Source organism: Anguilla rostrata, chromosome 19 (assembly GCF_018555375.3).
Source record: "Anguilla rostrata isolate EN2019 chromosome 19, ASM1855537v3, whole genome shotgun sequence".
NCBI lineage: Eukaryota > Metazoa > Chordata > Actinopteri > Anguilliformes > Anguillidae > Anguilla > Anguilla rostrata.
This window is the reverse complement of record NC_057951.1, coordinates 13,549,082-13,574,840: the sequence shown is the minus strand read 5'-3', so window position 1 is coordinate 13,574,840 and position 25,759 is coordinate 13,549,082. Positions and strand designations below refer to the sequence as shown.

The 25,759-nt window shown below is 51.3% G+C and overlaps 1 protein-coding gene across 7 annotated transcripts in view; it reads right to left on the bottom strand.

The window, feature by feature from the left end:
• The window catches only part of LOC135245458 (forkhead box protein P2-like), a 118,951-nt gene that overhangs the window by 45,306 nt on the left and 47,886 nt on the right, over positions 1 to 25,759 (bottom strand). For 6 of the 7 annotated variants that reach the window (XM_064318494.1, XM_064318493.1, XM_064318495.1 and 3 more), the window contains 9 exons: positions 25,034 to 25,123; positions 13,855 to 13,986; positions 12,520 to 12,609; positions 11,651 to 11,819; positions 9,699 to 9,933; positions 8,514 to 8,618; positions 4,054 to 4,141; positions 3,598 to 3,681; positions 690 to 897 (listed from right to left, as the gene is read on the bottom strand). In XM_064318494.1, coding sequence (XP_064174564.1) covers positions 690 to 897; positions 3,598 to 3,681; positions 4,054 to 4,141; positions 8,514 to 8,618; positions 9,699 to 9,933; positions 11,651 to 11,819; positions 12,520 to 12,609; positions 13,855 to 13,986; positions 25,034 to 25,123 — 1,201 coding nt within the window. The remainder of the gene's footprint in view (positions 1 to 689; positions 898 to 3,597; positions 3,682 to 4,053; positions 4,142 to 8,513; positions 8,619 to 9,698; positions 9,934 to 11,650; positions 11,820 to 12,519; positions 12,610 to 13,854; positions 13,987 to 25,033; positions 25,124 to 25,759) is intronic. The other variant, XM_064318492.1, reaches the window with a different exon arrangement.

Below are 25,759 nucleotides of genomic sequence, written 5' to 3'. Positions count from 1 at the left end.
ATACACAAACACCGCGTCACCCCCCCTCCCTAAAATCATTTTCTGATCTTCTGCCAGCCAGGGCAGAATTCACATCATCGGATTTGATCACTTTTTTTTTTTTTATTTAATTTTTTTTAAAAAGACGAGATCAGTGTGATTAGACCAAAGCGGCTTCTTGCATGACGAACAAAGCACAATTTCAATTAATATCTCTCCTGAGAAATCACAAGTCATTATAAAAGGGTGAAATTAGAGTCAGCAGACGTGTTGTACGTATTTGAATAATCTATGAGCTGCACAATACTACAGAGCAGTTCTGTGCAAATATAAAAATCTAATGGGGAGGCACTTAAAAGATAAGAGGCATGTACATACTCAGCTGCAAAGAATAAATAAGACCAGTTCTAAGTTTGAATGCAAATGTGAGCATGTTTGTATTTCGCTGACATTCTAAATTGGTCAACAGCAGACAGCACTTTATGACTGACACATGTGGGGATGTACACGCAACATTAGAAATAAGGCCCATGTGTGTGATATGTGATAGTCACTGATGAATGGGTCTGAGTGCAGGTTGCTGTGTGCATGTGTGATTGATTTGGGGTCTAAAGCAGTGCAATGGTGTACACAGGTGAGCAGTGGTGCACACAGGTGAGCAGTGGTGTATAGAGGTGAGCAGTGGTGCACACAGGTGAGCAGCGGTGTACCTGAGGACAGGCTGATGGAGTGCTTGATGGAGTCGGAGTGGCGTCTCCGGACGGCGCCCCCGCTGGGCACGCTGGCGGGGTTCAGCACAGAGGGCACCTGGGACAGGGGGGTGACGGGGGCCGTGGGCGTGGTCGGGGTGTGAGGTAAGTTTGGAGGGGACGCAGACGGCAGGTTCTTAGACATGGTGACACTCGAAACCAAGTTGAGCTGCAGAGATGGAGGGGAATGACAGAGAGATAGCGAGAGAGAGAGACAGAGAGAGAGAGAGAGAGGCAGAGAAAGGGAGGGAGAGAAAGCGGGAGAGGGAGCACTGACAAATGAGAACATATTCAGTCCAACTGTGTCTGCACTAATAAGCTGCAAGGGAAGCAGCAAATCTCAACTAATTACAGGATGAAATTGTATCATAAGAGTTATAATTAGAGCACGCTGTTAGGGATTATCTAATCATCTGCTTCAGCGTTATCATCGCGGCCCATCGCTACCCAGCCCGCGAAGCGGCCGGCTGCAGTGTGTGCCAAGCCACAAACCGGACTCACACTGGCAGCTCCAACAGCACTGTGCCCCTGCCCTCTCCTGCACTGCCAACAGAGCCCAGCCCAACCTGCTCAACTGCCAGAGGAAAAATCAAACAAAACCCGCTCAACTGCCAGTGGAACATTCAAACAAAACCCGCTCAACTGGCACAGGAACATTCAAACAAAACCCGCTCAACTGCCACAGGAACATTCAAACAAAACCCGCTCAACTGGCACAGGAACATTCAAACAAAACCCGCTCAACTGCCACAGGAACATTCAAACAAAACCCGCTCAACTGCCACAGGAACATTCAAACAAAACCCGCTCAACTGCCACAGGAACATTCAAACAAAACCCGCTCAACTGCCACAGGAACATTCAAACAAAACCTGCTCAACTTTTAAACAGATTTTTTTTGGAAAAGGACACAAAGTATAGCAGTACTCCTTTACAGGAGTATCATTTTCAAACTTTACGTAAAAAGGTGAAAGGTGTTCCTGAACATCTCAGCCATTTTTTTACTAATCACTGGCCAAAGGGAAAGACCAAGCCCAAACAAGATTCAGCTGTCTGAACATGAAAGTGACAGGCTGATACACAAAACGCAGTCTGAAGAAACCGAATTCAGCACCGTCAGCAAAAGCGCGGGTTCCGCTCACACCTCGGCTCGGCGCCACAAACACGCCTCTGATGGAGGCTCTGATTGGCTCTGCTCTGTGGGAATATGTTTTACACTCGCAGCAAGCGGGGGAATTGTCCGGGAGCCCAAATTAACATATGCCGGCTAATTGTTCTTTGCTGGGCCGTAGCCAGCAGAGCCGCGTTAGTGGGTTTATAATGACGAGGGGCACCCCCAGGCATTCACTGGCACATCTGTTCCGTATAGAACGCTGGCTGCTTTGGTTCTGAAACCCTGTACCACAGCCTGTCACCGCGAGACCACAGACCGCTCCCCGGTCGCGCTTCAGATCGTCTCCACCAAGCCGCACGACCAACCGCGGCACACGACCGCAAGCCAGGCCTCGCCATCAGCTTGGCCCACGCTCTAGTCTACGGCCACGCCGCGCGGGAGTCACAGACGAGCGAAATAAGCCATAAATAACCTTCAGACCAGGACGCCTCTGCTGAAACGCCAGATCTTTCCGCTGAGTGTTTAAAACAGCCACTCTAGCCTTCAGTTTCTGTTCCAACTACAATGGAGGGAAGAGAGAAACAGACTGATGTTCAGGGGCTCTGAAACGCTTTCAGTACTCGACGTGTAAACCGTGGCCCAGGACGCGCACCCCCGCCTATGAAGTGCTCTCCAGCTTATTCCCCTGTTCAGCGCACGCGACACAGAGAGCCGCGAACCCGTTACTGTTCGCCAGACGATTCAGCACAGAAGCCAACACAAGGGTTTAAATGCCCTATCAAACGCCGCAACAAAAAAATAAACAAAACAAAAACAAACAGCCATTCAGAACCCCCTGTAAGCGTGCGAGCCACGGCGTGTGTATTTATAACGCCAAGCTGACGTGCTGTCTGCCGCGTCTGGGTAACAAGCCTGGCGCATTTTGCACGCGAGCGCACAGACCTGCGCTGCGGTATCAACTATGAAGCTCCTTAAGCCGTGACATTTCTCATAAATTCTATTTCTTTTGTGTGTGTGTGTGTGTAAGAGCCACTTCACGGCAGATGCAACCGCACAGGCGTGCGTGTGCGTGTGCGTGTGTGTGTGTGTGCGGACTCCTCAGCTGGAAAGGGTGGCTTCATTTCAAACCCTCTTATTAATTACCCTCCCGCCCCCCATCAGATGCGATTAGCGCTGGTTTAAAGTGCGGGTTTATGCCAAGCGGTGCTTCATTTGCATGCGTTTCTTTGATTCATTCATGCTCTGGATTATGGGCTGTAGTTTCTATAGAAACCTCACAGCTGGAGTTATTACTGATTAAATAATGAATTTGGCGGGTGAGCGCGAGATTCTTTACGTATTTACTGGATAATTATCCTGCTTACGCAGGAGGAGATTTTATTCTACTGAAATGTGAGGGTTCATTCCACTCCTGGAACAGAACACCACTGCACTTCCTTTCAAACACACAAAGTATCACATCCCGTGCAATTAACCACGACCAAAACAGTGCGTACGGAGACGTGAAATTGCATTGCTGTACATATGCATATTCAGGTTGGAATCAAATTAAATGATTAACAGTTATTCCCCTGAAATTCTGGTTCCGGTTCATTTGTATTTCTGAACGCAGGCTAACGGCCCAGTGGGAAAGAGATCTCTCTCGCTGTGGAGGAGGGATTTTTACCCCGCTCTCATCGCAGAGCAGGACTCAGAGTCTCTGGCTACGGGGGCAGGGGGAGCTGGCGGCAGCAGTGGGGGAAAGGGGAAACTCACCGGTTTGGGAGACGGCTTGGGCTCAGAGGGCCGCATGTGCAAGTGGGTCATCATGGCCTGGAGACGCTCGCGCTCCTTAGACAGCTGTTATAGGGGAGACGGGGGATCAGAAACGAGCAGCCTCACTGTATCTACAGTCCTGTACATACACGTACCCAGAGCGCTGAGCTCACCCTCACACTTAAACACAGGAGGGAGGAGCAGGAGACTGGGAGGGGGGGGGGGGGCAGGGGGGGTCAGGGAAAACAAATAAGAGTTCATCTTGTCGTCAGCAGCAGAGTTGGGATCGCAGACAGGGACAGAAACAGACGTGTGTGGAGGAGACACGTGGGCTGTGTTGGGGAAGGACAGGTAAGGGGAACTACAGGTGTGGCTTACTTAAGCTGCTTTAAGGCAAGACTGCAAATCATCATCAGGCGAAGACACGAGCAGGCCGCGGCGAAGCTGGGCCCTTACCTGGATCTCCAGCTGCTGCACCACCTGCATCTGCACGCGGCACTGCGCGGTGCTGCGGTCGTCCAGCGCATGCTCGCTGTGCAGGTGCCTGAGAACACAGAACACGGCACGATCACATGACCCGCTAACGCGACGGGCTAACGAGCCGCTAATTAAAGCACGGCACCTCCGCTCATTCTTACAGTGACAGTACACAGCAGGCACGTTAGCGACGACATCTGGCCGTGCATTATGGGAAAATAAAAACAGCAACCGGCTAGAACTGCATGATGGTCCTCTGCTCGCAGAATAACAGCTGTGTCAATTGGGGAGAAAAACTGGGGGGAAGAAATGGCTAAATATTTCGTTTGCCTGAGCGTACAGGAGGCTGAATTTGCCATTTAACTACAGTCAGATTGACTAAATGTTCCTTTTAGAGCTGGATATTTTCCTGAGAAATATTCAAAGGGAGCTACACGGCTCTTCAGGAAAATAAAAGCCACACCAAGGTTCACCGTGATTGAATTCAGACTGCATTCGAGCATTAATTAAGACAGGCCTTTTATTCGCAGCGCACCTGGGCCAGAGGTTTAAAAAGCGTTTCTGCGCTGCGGAGAACTGAGGCTCCAGCCAGATGAGCACTGCTCACAAACCCACAAAGCGCTCTTTTGAGCACTCGTGCTCACGAAAAGCCCGCTCTGCCACTTCCACTCCTGTAATTACAGGCTAGCTCGCAGCCTTTCAGGGATAATACCCAACTCCGCCTGCGCTACATTACCAAGAGACCAGGCCTCAGATCTGCAGCCCCCTCACACTGTTTATCAGCAGGGAGCTGCTCATTGGCCCATCTATCTGAACCAATCACAGAGAAGAACTGAGACATGTCAGCAGTATCTACAGACATTATGACTGTGTAACACATTACCCATAAGCCCATATATCTGAACCAATCACAGAGAAGATCTCCAGACATTATGACTCTGTAACACACTACCCACGAGCACACTTATCTGAACCAATCACAGAGAAGAACTGAGACATGCCAGCAGTATCTACAGACATTATGACTCTGTAACACACTACCCATTAGTCCATCTATCTGAACCAATCCCAGAGAAGATCTCCAGACATTATGACTGTGCAACACATGACCCCTCCCGTTAGGGTCCTGCACTCTCGCCCGTATTCGGGGGTCTGAAACCGTGGTGTTATAAATCAGGAAGGGGGGCTGCCTTTAAAACCGAAAACAAAAGAAGAGAGGGCGGGACGGCCTGGGGCTCCGCCCATCCGTGCCTAATTTCAGTTCCAGGCCGCACACGCACCAGGACACTTCATCAATCTTTTAATCACCTCGCTCTCAGGAAGCGGGACCTAATGCTGCAGATCCCGTCCTCACTCCAGCGCTCGCCACGCTACCCGGCGCACCTGACGGATTGCTCACGTCGAGAGTCACAGCTGTTTCTGAACGATCCACTGAGCTTTCCTTTTTTCTCTTTTTTTCTTCCTACTTCCTTTCTTCCCTGAAGAAACTTCCGTACAAAAACCTTTATTAAGATTTCTCTCTCACGGCCTGCGCCGGTAGGGAGAAGGTCCGAGATTACAGCGGACCCGCACCGCCTGGTTCTGCTCTTAAAAAAGTCCCCCAGCCTTACTTCCTGTTAACAAGGCGATTACACACAAATGACTGCAGGCCCATGAAATATGCAGGGGCGTCCTGTCCCGCCCTGCCGTGCACTAATAAGAGCAGAGAGGGGTCAGGATGCAGGTACAGAGCAGGCCCCGGAGCTCTAATGAGCCAGCACAGCCACTGCACTTCAAACACCGACAGGCAGAGGAGCAGACAGACTGAGAGCGCTTCAGACAGAGCAGCTCTGAGCAAACAGTCCTCCAGCCCGGCTGTCATTCAGGGCCAACCTTTTTATATTTACGGCCATATTGATTTTTTATTTGAGAGAGAGCGGAATAAATGATGTGATGAGTCTGGTCTCGCTGAAGTGGGGGGGGAGGGCGGAGGAGGGAGCAGAGCTCACGGCAGGAGGGGGCGGGGTTTTGGGGGAGGGGGGTTGTCTCTGTATCGCGATAACCGCACAGGACTCTGGGACGGTGAAGCTTTAAAAACACGACACGTTCCACAACCCGCATTTCGCCCCCGAACGGTCCCGCCCAGGTCTATCAGAACTGGTGCGACGCAGCAAACGTGCGATTAAAGATTAAAGACGTGCAGGATGGGCCACACAGATAAGATTTAAACACAGCACAGCACTGAACCAACGATGCACACGGTGACTCCTGTTAGGAGACGGCGACTAGCAGATGACCTTAAGAAAGGGGTGTTCATGCTCTCCACTGCCTCACACATATGGGGGCTCGCGTTTGGCGGTGGGTAACAGGAACGAGAGGAAGGTTGGGGGTGGGGGTGGGGGGGGGGGGGGGGGGGCAGTCCCCACTTGGCGCCTGTAAAGCAGGTTACCGTGGCGACATGGCGGGTATTTAGGCTAAGAGGCGGCAGCGAGGCTCTTCATTACAGCCGATAGCCTGGCGCTCTTCCCTCACCCTCTCAAAGGAAATCAATGAGGGCGGCAGCATCCCCCCCCCACCCCCCCAAGGAGGCGAGCTCTCTAATGATGTGCTTTCCCAAATCAAATGAAATAATTAGGAACTTCTGAGGCCACACTCAGTCTCTCTCTCTATCCACTGCAGGTAATGCACTCAAACAATTCCAACTCCAAAATCTGTCGGAATTAAAATTTTACTGATAGACCCAAAGACCTAAAACACCAATGCAATGACCGCCCATAGATAAGTGCAAGCAGTCAATGTGTTGGTATTTTCAAACAAACAATAATGTATCATGAAAAGTGTAAAGCCTGCATTCAAATAATTTTTCTGTACACACACACACGCACACACACAGTTGACAGTTAATATTTTAAGACAAAATAGAAGATACAGAATATCTCAATTCACACACTTAGAGCACTGAAATGCAACTTGTTCATGCTGCACCATCTGCTGCACCATCGCTGGCTCATTTGATTCGTCGGGAGGAAGCAGCCAATGGGGCGGGCGGACTCAGAACGCCACTTGCTCCCGACACGGTTGTAATGTAAGCTGCTTTAAAGCCCGTGTGTCAGGCACGCCACAAACAGCACGCCCCCGACCGCGCATCTCCGGCGGGATGAAAGCACCGCGCCTGTCGCCTAGCGATCGCGCCTCTCAGCCAGAGCGCCGGAGCGTCAGAGCGTCGGCTCTGAGCGGCTCACAGCGCTCCGCTCGCTGACGTCTTGTTTTTGTGTTTTTCTGGAGAGTTCCAGCACGCGCGCGTCTGCCTGTCTGTCTGCCTGAGCGTAGCGCTCTGAGGTTCCCCCGTTTCACCCCTCCGGCAGAACGACAGACACGACGCCCCGCTTCACAGGCACCCTGCCGACCCGCGCATGTTACCGTGCCAACCGACGCGTTTTCTTCCACTTCTACAGGGCAGAAACACACATACAGGACACAAATAAAAACAAGGCACCCTATCACCCTATCACAGCAGAGCGCTTGAGCTGAAGTACCAAACGCATGCAGGGCTGTCAAGGCCCAGGGCTGTCGAGGTGTAGGGCTGCAGGACTACAGCTGGGGTAAATACCGCTTCAATTCAGCCAATTCAGAAAATGGAATTTACATTTCTGATTCCCAAACTGAATTCCAGACAGTTGCAGCGAACATGTACTCCAGTGTTAGCACCCATGACTGCTCATCTCCTTTCAGGTTTATGAGAAAAGCAAAAAAAAAAAAAAGGGGAAACATTTCAAGAGGGGTTTACACGGCCTTAAAAGGACAAAAAAAAAACCCATTCCTGGAGACTTAATTACAGATCTAATTAACATATTCAAATGAGCAATTTCCTCTTTTGTGCCCGTGCATGCTTTTTGCTCTTCCCAGTGGCAGCGTGATAGCCTATAATCTGCCTCACCGCATACAGCCGCCTCTCTGACGTCCCCGCCAAAACCATCCCGGCAACAAAGCGGGCCAATTACAAGCGGGCCAATTATCTAAATTGTTGATGAAGCATGAAGATTTTATTCACTGCAGTCACTGCTCCATGACAACACGACCACTCAGGCGTCTGTGGAGCCACGCATGCACACAGTTTGCCATTAGGCTTTCCACATTTCCACACCACCATTACCGCCTCATACCTCCCAGAGGCTCTATGGAGTCTGCTGTATTAGTCAGTCTGAAGTCAGCTGACATACGCTGGCCAATCAAATCCAGGGGTTTCCGGCAAGTTATGATGACTGCAAGGGCCCTTGGCTGACAGCTGTGCTGTGAACTGTGCAGGGATGGGGCGGCCTGGGGGCCCAATGTGAGATCTTTTCAGGGGGCCCAAAATCCCTGCCGGCGCCCCTGGCTGATCTGGGAATAACTCGGTGAAGAACCGACAAAGCAGCCGACCAATCAGAAGGGAGAGGGCGTGAACTCTGCCGGGCACCTACTTGAGGAAGTGTCCGAAGTCATCACAGACGCTCTCGCAGCCGGGCCACTTGCAGACGCCGTGTCCGTAGAGAGAGTGCGACGCCCCCGTCTCCTCCTGCAGCACACTGGGGGGGGGGGGAGGGAGAGGGGGAGGGAAAAAGAAAGAGTTCAGGCCTGAGAGCCTGTACCAGTTTATCTGTGTTTTATTTCACAGTGTAAACTGAGTCTCTGCCCGTTTCTGTGTTTCGGTCCACAGTGCTTTGCTTAAGCCAGACCCTGTTTTGGTCCACAGTATGTTGTCTAAGCCAGACCCTGTTTTGGCCCACAGTATGTGGAGTAAGCCAGTCCCTGTTTTGGTCCACAGTATGTCGAGTAAGCCAGACCCTGTTTTGGTCCACAGTATGTTGTCTAAGCCAGACCCTGTTTTGGTCCACAGTATGTGGAGTAAGCCGGTCCCAGTCGCTGTCGGATTACTGTGAACTGCAGGAGTCCCAGGGGATGCCTGTTTTTCTCCTCTTTCTTCTGCTGATGCCTCCGCTTCACAACACCACTTTCCTGCGTGCTGCAGCACCCCCTCTGATGTCATGGGCTTTAAATCAGATACCGCAGCTTACGCTACGCAGCTTCTACATGCTTACTATACAGTGGAAATGCGTAATTAATGCATTGGACAGGCAGACAGAAATGTGAACAGACTTGTGTTCCAGTGGCAGCGGTACATAAAAAGCCCTGTTCCTCGTATAAACATTACAAAGCCACACAGGCATCGAGTTTTCTGTTTACATGACAAGCAAAACACGGCAAAGATAATTCAAACGGTGCGGGGGTTAAAAAAAAAAAAAAAAAAGCTCTAAATTGTTAATGCGCACGAGGTTAGCATTCTGTTAGCGGCGCGGTGAGCTAAAGCAGCTCCCCCGCTTCTGATTCCGCACGCGTGTCACTAAACAGCCGCCTGCACGGGGGGGGGCTCCTGTTCCAGCCGTCACCCCGACGGCAATCAGCAGCCCAGCAAACAAACAAACAGGCGGTTTCTACAGGGCCCCTGCAGTGAGACGCCTGTGTGCTGCGGGGCTAGAGGGGGCGGATCCTTCAGGCTCCGCCCCCCGCCCCCCCACCCCCGCCCCCGCTTGGCGGCTCCGCTAACCGCACCGCGTTTCCGCCAGCAGGTGGCGGAGTGCGCGCGGAAGGAGGAAGGCGAGATGTACCTCTCCCGTCTGGAGCCGTGCGCAGAGGACTGGCCGCCGTTCACCATGGAGGGGTGATGGGAGATGGGCGGAGAGGCTTTGGAGACGGTGGAGGAGGAGGTAGAGGAGGAAGAAGAGGAAGAGTTGGCGGTGGTGGTGAGGTCGAGCCCGCCGTGTTTAATGGCCCCCTCGTCCATGCTGTGCGTTGCGCTCACGTCCTTCCATAACTGCTGCAGCTCCACAGGACTCAGGCCAGCTACAGGACAAACACACTGTTACACAGTGACCAAAACCCGCATACACACAGCACTGTTACACACTGACCAAAACCTGCATACACACAGCACTGTTACACACTGACCGAACCCACATACACACAGCACCGTTACACAATGACCAAAACCCGCATACACACAGCACTGTGAGCCCAACACACTGACCAAAACCTGCATACACACAGCACTATGAGCCCAACACACTGACCAAAACCCGCATACACACAGCACTGTTACACACTGACCAAAACCCGCATACACACAGCACCGTTACACAATGACCAAAACCTGCATACACACAGCACCATTACACACTGACCAAAACCTGCATACACACAGCACTGTTACACAATGACCAAAACCTGCATACACACAGCACCGTTACACACTGACCAAAACCTGCATACACACAGCACTGTTACACAATGACCAAAACCTGCATACACACAGCACTGTTACACACTGACCAAAACCTGCATACACACAGCACCATTACACACTGAACAAACCTGCATACACACAGCACCATTACACACTGACTAAACCTGCATACACACAGCACCATTACACACTGACCAAACCTGCATACACACAGCACCATACCAAAACCGCATACACACAGCACTGTTACACAATGACCAAAACCCGCATACACACAGCACCGTGAGCCCAACACAACCATCATACGCACACAGAGATAGGTGGGTATGAATCTAAAACAGTCACAATCATACCTACGTACCTGCGTACATGCAGGAGTACAGACATAACACACTGTTACTTATAACACAAGCATGCATGCAATTACTGTTATACAACATTTCAATTATTAATTTCCGTATTTTAATGAGAGACTACAAGACTATACAATTCTGATACAATTCAAGCCAGCTGTGGAAACCAAAGCAATCGCACATCCACAGAACAGCTGGGAAAGTGGAGAGGAGACCTGCCTGTTTACCCATCGATACGAGGCTCACACATCTTTTTTTTTGTTGTTGTTTTTTTAACGGTCTCTGATGTTACTCTGTAAACGCAGACGATGAACCCCGAGCCCCGAACGCCCGCAGACGCGATCGCGCCACGGGCACCGCAGCCTTCCCGCCGCGCCGCGGTCTCACGGCAACGCCGCGCTCCCTTATCAACAACGCGCAGATCAACAGCAAACGCGCAGATCACCAGCAGCCAAACAGCCCTCCCTCCCGCTCGCTCGCTGGCTCGCCGCGTCCACACACCGGCTCCTGACGGGCGCGGGACGCGATTAGGGGGTTAGCCGCGAGAGAGGGGCGGCGGCGGAGGAAGCGCAGGCGGCGGACGGGCGCTCCAGTCCAGCTCCTCCGGTCTCGGTTTCGGCGTGGCGGTGTGGAAGCGTTACCATGACGCGCGGCATCCGTAACCACGGGAGGCGGGCGGGCGGGCGTTCCGCTGCTGGTCGGGAGAGAGAGCCGCGGGGAATCGGCTGCGATCCCTTCCCTCCGCTCCGCGTCGCTCGCTCACTCGCTCTCTCCTTCCCTCTCCCTCTCCCTCTCTCTCTCGCCGAGCGCAGGGGCGGTAAACAACAACACAACAACAGCGGTGGCAGCCACGGCAACAGAGAGAGGGAGCGAGTGAGCGAGCGAGGAGAGAGAGAGAGGCTGCGCGTGACGTGAGTGGGCGAGGGGCGGGGGCACGGAGGAGCGGGTGCGGGGGGGGGCCTACCTTGCGGGAGCGTCTGGCCGGGCAGCGAGGGGGCCTGGCCCGGGGGCAGGGAGATCAGGCCCTGGCGCTGCAGGCTGAGCAGGTGCTGCTGCTGCTGGAGCTGCTGCATCTGGAGGAGCTGCTGCTGGAACACGAGCTGCTGCGCCGCCAACTGCTGCTGCTGCTGCTGCTGCAGCCAGAACACAAATTACGCTAATTAAAGCTAGCGCCGCCGCCGCCAAACACCTCCTCCTCCTCACGCTGTACCCTTCCTCAGATTAACAGTACTCCAGACAGCTGTAGAGACGGGGTACTGTACGGTATTTAAACACCCCCCCCCCACACACACACACTCCCCTCCATAGCTGTTAATTGCCTGGCATTTCTAATTGGCTGTTTAGGTTTATTAGGCAGGGGGGACTTGTTGGAGATCAGCGATATTAACGATGTGGTTCAGACCGCAGGGTCATTTCCTGTTCCCTCTTACACACAGCGAGGGAAACACAACGAGGGCAATTAAAAGAGCCCAGGGGTCCAACATCCACAACTGCGCTCAGACACAGAAAGGTCCGGAAACTACCTTTCCAAAAAAAAAAAAAAAAAATTTTTTTAAAGGGAGGACCTTTCCCCCGTTCTGTTTGAGGGCAGGAGCAGAACAGGCCGTGTACCGGAGCGAGAGACCGTCTCCAGAGAAATAAAGCAGGAATCTCTGCCCCGCGTCAGAGACAGCCGGCTGAAACTAATTCTATTCACAAACCCAAACATGGCTGCTCGAGGGGGGGGCGGTGTCCTGCACGTCCAAACCGGGGACATCTAACACAGAGCTCTAAAACATTCCAAGAAACCCACCCTTCAGAGGGTTACCCTGGAGCATGCGGAAGCGTGGTTACCTCTTTCACCTGCTTGCCCGGGTGCTGCTGCTGCAGGAGCTGCAGGTGTAACTGCTCCTGCTGCTTCTTATAAAACTCCTGTAGATGTTGCTAAAAAAAAAACCAAACAAACAGAAAAACCATAAAGACGAGGGAAAGGTCAGACAGGCTGAGTGTGTGACAGCCCTCTCCTCACGGCCTGTAAACAGCACAGCAAACATCTCCTGCATGATATGGAATGCAATACTTCAGCACGCTCCTCAAACCCTATGGGTAATCTGACCTTTGTATATGTATCTATATTTTTATTTACACACACACACAGACACACAGACACACACACACACACATGCAGACAGACAGACACACACACACACGCAGACAGACAGACAGGCAGGCAGACACAGACAGACAGACAGGCAGGCAGACACACACACATACACACACACACACACACACACGCAGACAGACAGACAGACAGACAGGCAGGCAGGCAGACAGACACACACACACGCAGACACACACACACACACACACACACACACAGTTCTTCTCTGATGTGTGCTTACAGCATATGAGCTGTGTGAATTGGAAGCGCATTACTGGCGATTTCCCTGTCGCGGGCGAATCAAAACGGACGGAAGACGCGCGGCGCACACAAGCGGAGAGGGAGAGGGGAGGGGCTAGGGTCGCCGGGGTGACGCAGCGTCCCAGTCCCAGCCGCACTTAATGAATGTGTCAGTCTGCTGCGCAGGACGCCAGCGCTGCAGCCGCTTCAGCAGCCAATCAGCTTCCAGGGGTGTCTCGCACCGCACGCACCGCCACTTTGACACGGTCACAGACACAGTTCTATCATTCCTCTAACAAAACACACCAATGCAACTAACCTACTGCATTTAACAATACGTTATTCTTTTTCAAATATTTATTGGCTCCTGGAAAATGTAGTTTAAAATAAAATTTAAAAAAAAACAGTAAAAACAGCATGTGTGTAAATGCAAGCACTTTCAGTGAGTGCTATAAATGATCTAATTGTGCACTTCATTATGTCTCCACGTGGACTTGAAATTTGCCTTGCATATCACTGGACCCTGGCAGGATGGTGGGTTAATGGAAGGTGTGGTTGTGGTGGAAACAGCAGGATCATTGGTTGGGATCGTGGTTGGAAGGTATGGTTGAGGTGTAAATGGCAGAATGGTTGGTTAGGATTGCGGTTGGAAAGTGTGGTTCAGGTAGAATGGAAGGATGATTGGTTGAGATGGCGGTTGGAAGGTGTGGTTCAGGTAGAACGGAAGGATGATTGGTTAAGATGGCGGTTGGTAGGCGTGGTTAAGGTGGAGGACAGAGGTGTGGTACCTGCTGGAGCATGACGGCCTGTTGCTGCTGCAGCAGGGCCTGGAGCTGCTGGGGGGACAGAACCTGCTGCTGGAGGATCTGCTGCACCTGCTGGGGGGTGATCACCTGCGGACTCATCATGGCCACCGACACCTGGGCCAAGAGGGGAGGAGCGTCACACACCTGGAGCCCCACCCACCCAACAGATACACCTGGAGCCCCGCCCACCCGACAGCTACACCTGGAGCCCCGCCCACCTGACAGCTACACCTGGAGCCCCGCCCACCTGACAGCTACACCTGGAGCCCCGCCCACCTGACAGCTGCCTGTCACTCATGAGTCAGGCCTTCTCAAGGGAAGGGGAAGGGTTTAAATAAAAAGGGAGGTATTCATATATAAGAAGAGGGGTTTAAATATAAGGGAAGGGATTTAAGCACACGCACACATGCACGTACATTCTTACGCTCAAACAAACCCACACATGCATGCACACACACACACACGCGCTTAACCACTGAAAGGAGATAAGAGACATATTCCTCCATCTTTATCTAGGCCCAGATAGTTACAGCCACTCCAAGCCATGTTCACATCTCTATCTCAGAGAAATTTTCTGTTTGGCCGCTCTTACAAAAACGGTCATTCCTCATTTTCAATTTTATTACCGTTTTCTGAAAAACAGTGCTCTGTATACCAAATAAAAATACAGTAACAAACGAGAGCACTTCATGCACCTCATCGTTAGGCCTTGACACGTCCTTGTTTTTCCATCCACCCAAAGCCGAAGTCACACTCTTTGATTAGCTGAAACATTTGCATGGTCAGGACACACTTTTCATTTCAGAAGCCATTTCGCATTAGCTCGACTAATCCTGATGAGCTCCGATCAAAGCTGAAGGTCAAAGCCTCATCCTGGCTGCACATTCATATTCAGACAGAAAGCCTGCGCCACCATTGTTCCCGGGAACAAGGCCCCCACTCTTCCTCAGGAACGGCTCGCACGACTTCAAGCTTCAAAAAAAAAAGAACCAACGCAAAAAGGAAAAAAAAAAGATTATTTCAATGCAATTATGTAAATTTACACCCACTCCTTCCAGCAGAATTAAAGACTTAAGACACGATTTCAAACGTTGCTCTACCTGCTCTACCTGCGCTCCTGATCCACACAGCTCGGCTGAGAATGTAGTGAGTGAGGAGTTTATTAGAGCTGCACTGCAGGTGTTGGAAGCGAACCCCGCAGAACCCAGCGTGGGCAGAGACGGGAGAAGTCTTCATTCTGTCGCACGCAGTTGCCGTGGGAGACGGACAGGAAGGGGAAGGAGAGGGGAGAGATGGCGGCAGGCAGATTGGCCGGCCCCCTGCAGGAGTGCTCTGCCGTTAATTAAGGTCCACGGCGCTCGTGCCAGAAGTGAGAATGGGATTCCTGGACTGCCCCGTTAATTTGTCTTCTCTCTGCTCCAGACTGCCCGTGAGGGGGGGGGGGGGGGGGCACAGTCCGATCCCCCCATTCCACTCCTTGCCCTCCCCCACCTCCGTTAGCTGACACTGCTAATTTACCCACCAATTAGCGGGGGCTTTATTGATAGGGACCCCTGCATTGTGTGATGGTGGCAGAAAGACCACCAGCATCCCACCCTGCCACCTCACCCACCACCACCACCACACCCCCCCGCCCCCCATCACACTCCCGCCCTGCCACCTCACCCACCACCACTACCACACACCCCCCGCCCACCATCACACTCCCGCCCTGCCACCTCACCCACCACCACTACCACACCCCCCCGCCCCCCATCACACTCCCGCCCAAGCCGCTGGCCTTCATAAGCTCAGGACACCCCGAGGGCCGCGGCTCTGGTCCTGGGGGGGGGCACACAGCTGCCTATAGTGTGTAAAGTTGTCTGCAGGTAAATGAAGGTAAGTAAGTGTCTGCAGGTAAATGAAGGTAAGTGTCTGCAGGTAAGTGAAGGTAAATGAAGGTAAATAAGTGTCTGCAGGTAAATGAAGGTAAATGAAGGAAGTGTCTGCAGGTAAATGAAGGTAAGTGTCTGCAGGTAAATGAAGGTAAGTGTCTGCAGGTAAATGAAGGTAAGTGTCTGCAGGTAAATGAAGGTAAGTGGCTGCAGGTAAATGAAGGTAAGTGGCTGCAGGTAAATGAAGGAAAGTGTCTGCAGGTAAATGTGTTGCTGACGCATTAAAGCTCTGACACCTGCACGTTTTTAATGCTTTCAACCGCGAAATGACAAACTCCTTCTGCCCCGGCGATGAACCAGCCTTGTCCTTTATCTACCACGCAATCAAGTTTATCAAACTTACATTTAAGTCCAGGTTTATCGAACTATCCAAGAAAAGTTGCTCCAGTGACTGCCAGAGCCATTTTCTCTTCCTTTTGAAATATAAGCAAAATGTTGCCTTGTGAAATGTTTACATGTCCCACAATTATCTTGTTTTAATATTATTCTAGAGTGAATATGGAAATATGTATTCATGTGGAAATAAAAGCCGAGAGGTACTCATTGCTTTTCAGGACTGTAGCACAAACAGAATGAGGAATGAAAAGTATGTCTCAGTTCCTGGGTGCGGGGATAACTGCACAAAGTCTTCCTAAAAGGAAAGTCACATCACCCACAATGCACCGCTTCCTTTGAGTGATAACCTTCAGAGAAATCGCCATTTCAGTTTCTTCAATAAGATTTCTATGTCTTCACTTCTTTAAATGGGAAAAGCACAGAGTCAAAGGGACAGAAGCCCACCGCTGGTTTAAATTCAGAACTCAGAGTCATTTTAATACTTAACTCACAGCATGCTGATTGTAACCCGTTAAAAAAATGTTAATTCACAAAAACAAACTTTTTCTCAAAGTTCCACAAAGAGTTCACCTCTACACCAGTTCTCCTCTGCCAGGTGAAGTGAAGGTTGAAGTGGGGACTGGGGAACATGAAATTTAGAGGGATAATTACATGCATCTTGTTTTTTTTTGGAAGGATATGGGAATTATGTGTCACAAAAAACCCTCTAGAACATGAACTGACCAGCAGCTGTCTCTGGAGTGTGCCAGACCGAAGCTCTATTTATAAATAATAAACATTCCATAATGCATTTTGCATTTTGCAGCCCATCTGCAGAGAGGGGAAGCAGCTTTATTACTATATGATAATAAATATGTATGTGCAATCAGAACACAACAGCATCAAGGGCAAAGACTCCTTTACAACACAACTGAAATGTAGATTTAAGATGCTAATTATACGGGAAATGAAATCCTTTTATTTGTCTGGGTGAAGTGTCAACATGTACCCAAAACAGTAGGGAGAGCTTAAGCATGCACAACATTGAGTAAAAGTTTCTTTAAAGTTCATTAGTAAAACATTCTTAACCATTTAAAAGTTTAAATCACAACAATTAGGTGTAGTTGGCATGGACAATAATGAAATTAGCTAGGTACTACTGTGTCACTCAATAAAAACTTATGGATTTATCTAACTTAAGATAAGAAGATTAAGTGTGCTCAAAACGATACTCAACTCAAGCAAAAATACAAAACATCTCCATTGTAACACTGCCCCTACCAGTGCGCTGGGACAATGCTTTTCTGTTTGGACCACTGGGAAGACCCCCCCCCCCCAATTACAGCAGAAACTTTGTATTCCATCCAACTAAACCCAGCCCTGCTCGCCTACAACCAGCAGGCAAGATAGGTCACAGGGCAGTATGGCCAAGGGGTTGGAACTCTGGGAATTGTAGTCTCACAGCACATAAAATAGACTGCTTTTAATATGTTTCTCCACTGCCTTGTCACATCTCAGAGGCAGACAATTTCTGATTGATCCATATTAAAGCTGCCTCAGACACTGGTACCCCCGGCCTACATGTTTACACAGTTACATTAAATCCCTGTTATTTCCACCCAATGCAATGTGCTTTGAAACCTTGGGAAATACAACAGTCTGTCTCGAACCAACCTTGGCTAGAAGAGCTGTACAAATGTATTACATTTACATGCCTGTGTCTGTGTGTGTGTGTGTGTGTGTGTGTGCGCGCTCACGTGTGTGGGTGTGCACACGTGTGTGCACGTGTGTGCCTGTGCGTGTGTGTATGTGTGTGCGCGTGTTTTTATGTCTGAGTCTGCATGCGTGCGTGCATGCATATGTGTGTGTGTGTGTGTGTGTGTGTGTGAGAATGCCTGTGTGTGTGGATGTGTGCTGTCCTGTTATACATTTTTCTGTTTACTGATGGGAAACCAAGACGACAGAACACATCAACATTCTGATGACACAGATTTGCGATTCAAAAACAGGGATATGAAAACTCACGGCCCGGGCTGCTGTGAAACCAACAACCTGACAGGGAGCTTCAGTAAACACAGCATCCAACAACAAACAGCCAGACTGAGCAGCCCAGCACAGCGGCTTTGGACTGAGCCTTTGCTCTGCAGTGGCACAACAGGGCAGATTATTTACAGCATGTATAAGTAAGGACCAACACCAACAGCACTTCTGACAAGTCTACTGACATGTTGAAAGGGTACTGTATGTGCAAACCCCTACAAAAAAACATCTTTTAAATAAAGGTCCATGGTGTGATGTCATCACTCACACGTTTAAATACAATGTGTTTCTCAGGGCTCCACAGCTGTGAAACAGAGTTCACAGATTTAATCATGGGAAACAGAATTCCGGAACACATCTTTAAATTTAGAATGCTTAAGCAGAGTATTCCGAGCACGCGCCCTTCCTCTCCTCCCGGTGAGGAGTGCGGTCCTGTGTCAGAGACGTGGGTCACTATTACACAATGTGCACAATCCTCTCTCTTTCTCTCTCCCTCTCACTCACTCTCATTCCAGTTCTTTCTTTCTCCCTATCCCCTTCATTCCAGTTCTCTCTCCCTCCTCTCTCTCGTTTTCCTCTCTCTAATCTTCCATGTGTATTTTAAATATCAGTGTATAAATGTGTGTGATGTGGAAGAGCTGCATGTTCGAGGCCGCTGTGCATCAGGGGGAAACCCCCCCCCCATAAGCGGAGTGTGATTGGGGGGGGGGGACGCACTTGCAGGCAGAAATAGCGGTTTATTGAGCGCTCCCCTCAGGTTTATTGTACTATAATAGACCTGTCACATTACGCGAGTGCGCGAAGCAGCCAGCACAGCCAGCGCAGCCAGCGCAGCCAGCGCAGCCAGCGCAGCCAGCGCAGCCAGCGCAGCCGTGATCCACGGGACCTCCGGATGCCAATACTCCTCCCGCAGTAAAACGGCGAAAGCGTAGGCAGTCAGACGCCCGTGTGCCTGGCCAGTTACGCAGCGTGCTCTGCGCATAATCTCCCCTCCGCGTAAAACTACAGAACGACGGGATCATCCACCGGTGTGCGGAACACTGAGCTAAATCTGCCGCAGATTATAATCTCTTATCCAGACGCATCGATTCCACCAAAGGTTAAAATAATCACGTTAAATTAGGAATAGTGTTCATTCCAGACTCGGGCTCTAAAGGAAAGAGCGCTCGGCGGGGCTGACAGGACCCCATTATGCGAGATGATTAAGGTAATTTCCTGCGCTCTCCACAGCTCATTCAGCACCAGGGCAACCGGCAGCCATAATCGTCCATCTCAACAGCGCCTCTTTAGAAAACGGTGTTCATAAACACGCACTCAGGCAGAATAGCATCGAGCCCATAAACCTTCACCATAAACTTTCTCCAGCAATTAGAGTAACTGAGGCTTTTTTCCCCCATCTACCACTAAACCCATTCAACGTGGAGAGAGGTAATTCTCCTTTCAAATAAATTAAGCCATCCAAACAGGCACAGCTTTAACATGAAGAGACCGGGGAAAGATATAACAAGCATATTAAGCGACATTTTAATAAATGGGTGGATGAGAAATTTGACACCGGTTCCAGGACCTGAAAGGTGTGAATGTAAGATGGCAGGAGCGGAGGTGTTCATAACCGGAGGACTGACTGGATGAACCTGGCGGCCGGTGGGCAGGCTTCATACTGATTCATAACTGTAACACGAGGACGGGATGGGCGAATGCAGCAATGTAAATACCCGCAGCCAAATGTAAATATTCAATAGTGACTGCGCTCTGGTGCAGGCAGAGCCCAGCCTGGCCCGGGAGGGGTCATGGGCCATCGGCTTCACACCGCACTGAGAGAGAGGCTTCTTCACAACCTGTACTGACCACAGCACGTCTACGCCCAAATCACAAAATATAAATCACCCCACAGCACAAGCCCAACATTCTCATGCATTACATTACATTACATTATGTAATGTAACATCTCATGCTGATGTAACGGTCACCGCCGGCAACTGAAAGCAGTGGAGTTCTAGAACACTGACTTGGAATTCCAAAAAAAAAAACCTGCTCTTCAAAGGGCTCACTGCAGAGAGTGGGCACAACGACAAGACAAACCGTGGGGTCCAGTCACATCCCAAAAAGGGTTTGGGGTGGGTGCAGGTTTTTGTTTTTAGCCCAGCACTACCACACCTGATTCAGCCAATCAAGGTCTTGACTGGAGACCAATGGTTTGTTAATTGGACTGGGGAGCAAGGTGCTGTAGTGCTGGGCCAGAACCAAAACCAGCACCCACACCGGCTCTTTTTTGGGATAAGACTGGCAACTCTTGGAACAAAACGAAGCAGGGGCTTGGTGTCAGTCAGGGATCCACAAACGGCACACAGGAAACACTTTACCGCACTTGCACAGGCTCACGTTCTGCCAACCACGTGACTGAAGCCCACTGTGTTCCACGTCGGCCATCTTGGAAGTGCACACACAAGTTGAGAGACACTCGCGCCGGCCGTCCCAAACGTTCCGCTGGGTTTCGCCGTGCGTCACGGGCACGCAGACGAGGGGCCCGGGAGGGGTCATGGGCCATCGGCTTCACACCGCACTGAGAGAGAGGCTTCTTCACAACCTGTACTGACCACAGCACGTCTACGCCCAAATCACAAAATATAAATCACCCCACAGCACAAGCCCAACATTCTCATGCATTACATTACATTACATTATGTAATGTAACATCTCATGCTGATGTAACGGTCACCGCCGGCAACTGAAAGCAGTGGAGTTCTAGAACGCTGACTTGGAATTCCAAAAAAAAAAAAACCTGCTCTTCAAAGGCCTCACTGCAGAGAGTGGGCACAACGACAAGACAAACCGTGGTGTCCAGTCACATCCCAAAAAGGGTTTGGGGTGGGTGCAGGTTTTTGTTTTTAGCCCAGCACTACCACACCTGATTCAGCCAATCAAGGTCTTGACTGGAGACCAATGGTTTGTTAATTGGACTGGGGAGCAAGGTGCTGTAGTGCTGGGCCAGAACCAAAACCAGCACCCACACCGGCTCTTTTTTGGGATAAGACTGGCAACTCTTGGAACAAAACGAAGCAGGGGCTTGGTGTCAGTCAGGGATCCACAAACGGCACACAGGAAACACTTTACCGCACTTGCACAGGCTCACGTTCTGCCAACCACGTGACTGAAGCCCACTGTGTTCCACGTCGGCCATCTTGGAAGTGCACACACAAGTTGAGAGACACTCGCGCCGGCCGTCCCAAACGTTCCGCTGGGTTTCGCCGTGCGTCACGGGCACGCAGACGAGGGGCCCGGGAGGGGTCATGGGCCATCGGCTTCACACCGCACTGAGAGAGAGGTTCTTCACAACCTGTACTGACCACAGCACGTCTACGCCCAAATCACAAAATAAAATCACCCCACAGCACAAGCCCAACATTCTCATGCATTACATTACATTACATTATGTAATGTAACATCTCATGCTGATGTAACGGTCACCGCCGGCAACTGAAAGCAGTGGAGTTCTAGAACGCTGACTTGGAATTCCAAAAAAAAAAAAACCTGCTCTTCAAAGGCCTCACTGCAGAGAGTGGGCACAACGACAAGACAAACCGTGGTGTCCAGTCACATCCCAAAAAGGGTTTGGGGTGGGTGCAGGTTTTTGTTTTTAGCCCAGCACTACCACACCTGATTCAGCCAATCAAGGTCTTGACTGGAGACCAATGGTTTGTTAATTGGACTGGGGAGCAAGGTGCTGTAGTGCTGGGCCAGAACCAAAACCAGCACCCACACCGGCTCTTTTTTGGGATAAGACTGGCAACTCTTGGAACAAAACGAAGCAGGGGCTTGGTGTCAGTCAGGGATCCACAAACGGCACACAGGAAACACTTTACCGCACTTGCACAGGCTCACGTTCTGCCAACCACGTGACTGAAGCCCACTGTGTTCCACGTCGGCCATCTTGGAAGTGCACACACAAGTTGAGAGACACTCGCGCCGGCCGTCCCAAACGTTCCGCTGGGTTTCGCCGTGCGTCACGGGCACGCAGACGAGGGGCAGGACTAAACACACCGGCGGCTAATCAGCCGCACGCCCACCTGTCAAAACAGAGACGCAGCAGCCGCCGCCGCCGCCGCGCGTCTCCAACACTAACAGGCTGTAGTAATAAACACCGGCGGCATCCAAACCCGCGCGCGGGCGGGGCGGGGCCACAGCTCGCTGGAACGAGGCCCGCTCAAAGAAAAAGGACCGTTTGTTTTTTAAACAAAATCCTGTCAGCCCACGATTAACGAGCAGAGAGTTCCTGTTTACCGGACAGAGTCCGGCGCGAGGCCAGAGACAGAGTCCGGCGCGAGGCCAGAGACAGAGTCCGGCGCGAGGCCAGAGACAGAGTCCAGCGCGAGGCCAGAGACAGAGTCCGGCGCGAGGCCAGAGACAGAGTCCGGCGCGAGGCCAGAGGCAGAGTCCGGCGCGAGGCCAGAGGCAGAGTCCGGCGCGAGGCCAGAGACAGAGTCCGGCGCGAGGCCAGAGACAGAGTCCGGCGCGAGGCCAGAGACAGAGTCCGGCGCGAGGCCAGAGACAGAGTCCGGCGCGAGGCCAGAGACAGAGTCCGGCGCGAGGCCAGAGGCAGAGTCCGGCGCGAGGCCAGAGGCAGAGTCCGGCGCGAGGCCAGAGGCAGAGTCCGGCGCGAGGCCAGAGACAGAGTCCGGCGCGAGGCCAGAGACAGAGTCCGGCGCGAGGCCAGAGGCAGAGTCCGGCGCGAGGCCAGAGACAGAGTCCGGCGCGAGGCCAGAGGCAGAGTCCGGCGCGAGGCCAGAGGCAGAGTCCGGCGCGAGGCCAGAGACAGAGTCCGGCGCGAGGCCAGAGACAGAGTCCGGCGCGAGGCCAGAGGCAGAGTCCGGCGCGAGGCCAGAGACAGAGTCCGGCGCGAGGCCAGAGGCAGAGTCCGGCGCGAGGCCAGAGGCAGAGTCCGGCGCGAGGCCAGAGGCAGATCCTTACCGGCAGCAGGCCCAGGCCCAGGCCGGTCTGAGGGAATGCCGTTTTCTCCTTAAAGGGACTCGGCAGCTTCTGTGGAATTCTGGTCAATATTTGGCGGAGATTTGGGGGAAAAATGAGCAGCGTGCATGGAATGCGCAAAAGCGAGTTCCGTCAGGAAACTCAAAACTGCATTTCCACAATCTTATCCGTCCAATCACAGGCACACATCACCAGTGGAGCACCTTTTTAAACCAATCAGACCTCTCACTGCTGCTGCTCAGAACTGTGCTCACCCTCCTCCACCCCAGCACCACCTGTCGTTTGTAGGGATAGTAGTATAGTATAGTATAGATTGTAGTATAGTACTCCCTGTTGGATAACACCTGATACTAACACCTGAAGCAGACGTTCAGTGCCAAACCAAAAATGTATTTACATGTGTGTAAATATTTTACAGTCTACCTAAACTCAGTCTTCCCCAGGTTTAAGACGCTACAAGCAACGCATCACTGCTGATGTCCCTTCACAACATTGGGCCGCTACAGCAATTGTTTTTCAAAGCTTCACAGAACACGCGCGGCTGAGGAAAATAGTTATTCTATGGCTGTAAGCAAGATGACTCCCCCTCTGATGCAGAAAGGGGGCTTTAGCAAGTCTTACACGTCTTTCTGTGTATCAGTTCCCATGCCATTTGCATTTAAAAGGATTAGCTTCAGAGGGGAATAGCATTGATACTTCAGCCGATCAAGTACTCCATCTGATGTTGAGCAGATGATTATTTACCATGTTCTCCCTGAATTCTTGTAGGCCAACACGCCTCTTTTTTTTAACAGATATTGACCGTTACCTATTTCAGAACTGCCCAATCCGCTAACGAGCGATCGACGGAAAAGAAACGTTCAGATATGAGTCACGCGCTCTTCGCTCGTTCGTTGTTTTAGAATAAACCGTCACCATGCCCCTCTCTTTCGCCTCTTCTCCTGTTCTCAGAGAAAGGCGCGCGGGCGCTCAGGTGTTCCGTTTGACATGAGAAAGTGCGTTATTGAGAGAGCGGAGATCGCAGCCCTTTCCAGGAGCACGCAGAGGCCTCCCGGGAAGCTCGCCTCGTCCCAGCACGTAATTAGGCACACAGCGGTGTGACTCCAATCTGAGGCGTCGGCACGGCAACACTCCCAAATATTAACCGCCACATTGGCTGCGATGTTCCATTCTGTAATTAAAAGCAGCGCACTAATGAGGGACCCGACTGTTCTCTGATAGCACTTATTAGCCGAGCGGGGAGCGCGTTCTCACCGTGCGCCAACTTGCGCCTAAAAATAAAATACGAAAATATGTTAATTGCCGACATTTTTAAAAGGAGCGCACAGCATCTTCACGGGAGGAAAAAATATTCAGAGGAGGAGAGTGGGAATCAGCTGTTTAATGGGTGATGAAAATAATACCTTAAAAGCTATTATGAATAAAGCTTCCACCCAGCCAGCAACAACAAAATAAGCACACCACTGTATGAAAGATCGATATGGCGAATTATATGTAATGAGATGAACTGTATTTCCGTGAGTAGGGTTCATTCCTCTGATAACTATTCACCAGTACTGCGGTGGAAAAAACACAACAAAAGACCACCGACAACTGCGTTTCATCAATTACACTTATACTGACAACGGTCTGAGCCATTATTTAACCATGCAAACACACAGACACACAGACACACACACACACATAGAAAAGGCGCACACACGCACGCACACGCACGCACACGCACGCACACGCACGCACACGCACGCACACGCACGCACACGCACGCACACGCACACACACGCACACACACGCACACACACGCACACGCACACAGAGGACAGGCTCCTCCACAAAGCCGTGCGTTATGTCATGCGGGTTTAGGAGGTCGGCGCTGGGCCGCTCACCTGCAGCGGAGGCTGTTTGTCGCGGTTCTTTGGGGACGTCGGGCCGCCGCCGGGCCGCTGGAGGAGGAGCTGTCTGGCTGCCTGTAGGGCCTGTGAGGGGAGCAGAGCTGCCGTTAGCCTTCACTGGAGCATGACCTGCGTGCCCCTCATAGACCGCACAGCAACACACAAGCAGGAGTAAGGGGTAAGGAGCTGGTCTAGTAACCTGAAGGTCACGGGTTCGATTCCCAGGTAGGACACTGCCGTTGTACCCTTGAGCGAGGTGCTTAAAACCTGCACTGCTTCAGTATATATCCAGCTGTGTAAGTGCAATGCATATGCTGTGTAAAAAGTTGTGTAAGTCGCTCTGGATAAGAGTGTCTGCTAAATGCCTGTAATGGTACAAAATGGCAAACAAACGTTGCGCTTCGACAGGTGCACGTGTGCTAAACTCCACAACTGTGACAGGAAACCGGGGGGGGGTGGGGGGGGGAAAACACAAACCATCAATGGAACTGACCAAGATAGTGAGTGCTTCACCAGAATAGCCTCAACTCAGTCTTTCTGCATATTAATAATATAAACTTCACAATACTTTACTGGTATAAGTGCAAACATCAGGGACTGAATTGCAGTAATTCCCTAGAGAGTGAAAGCACAGGCCCAGGAGAGACTGCATGTACACAATAATCTTACAACCAGTCAACTGCACTGGAAATTTATGCAAACAAGCTGGGGAAGATGTTA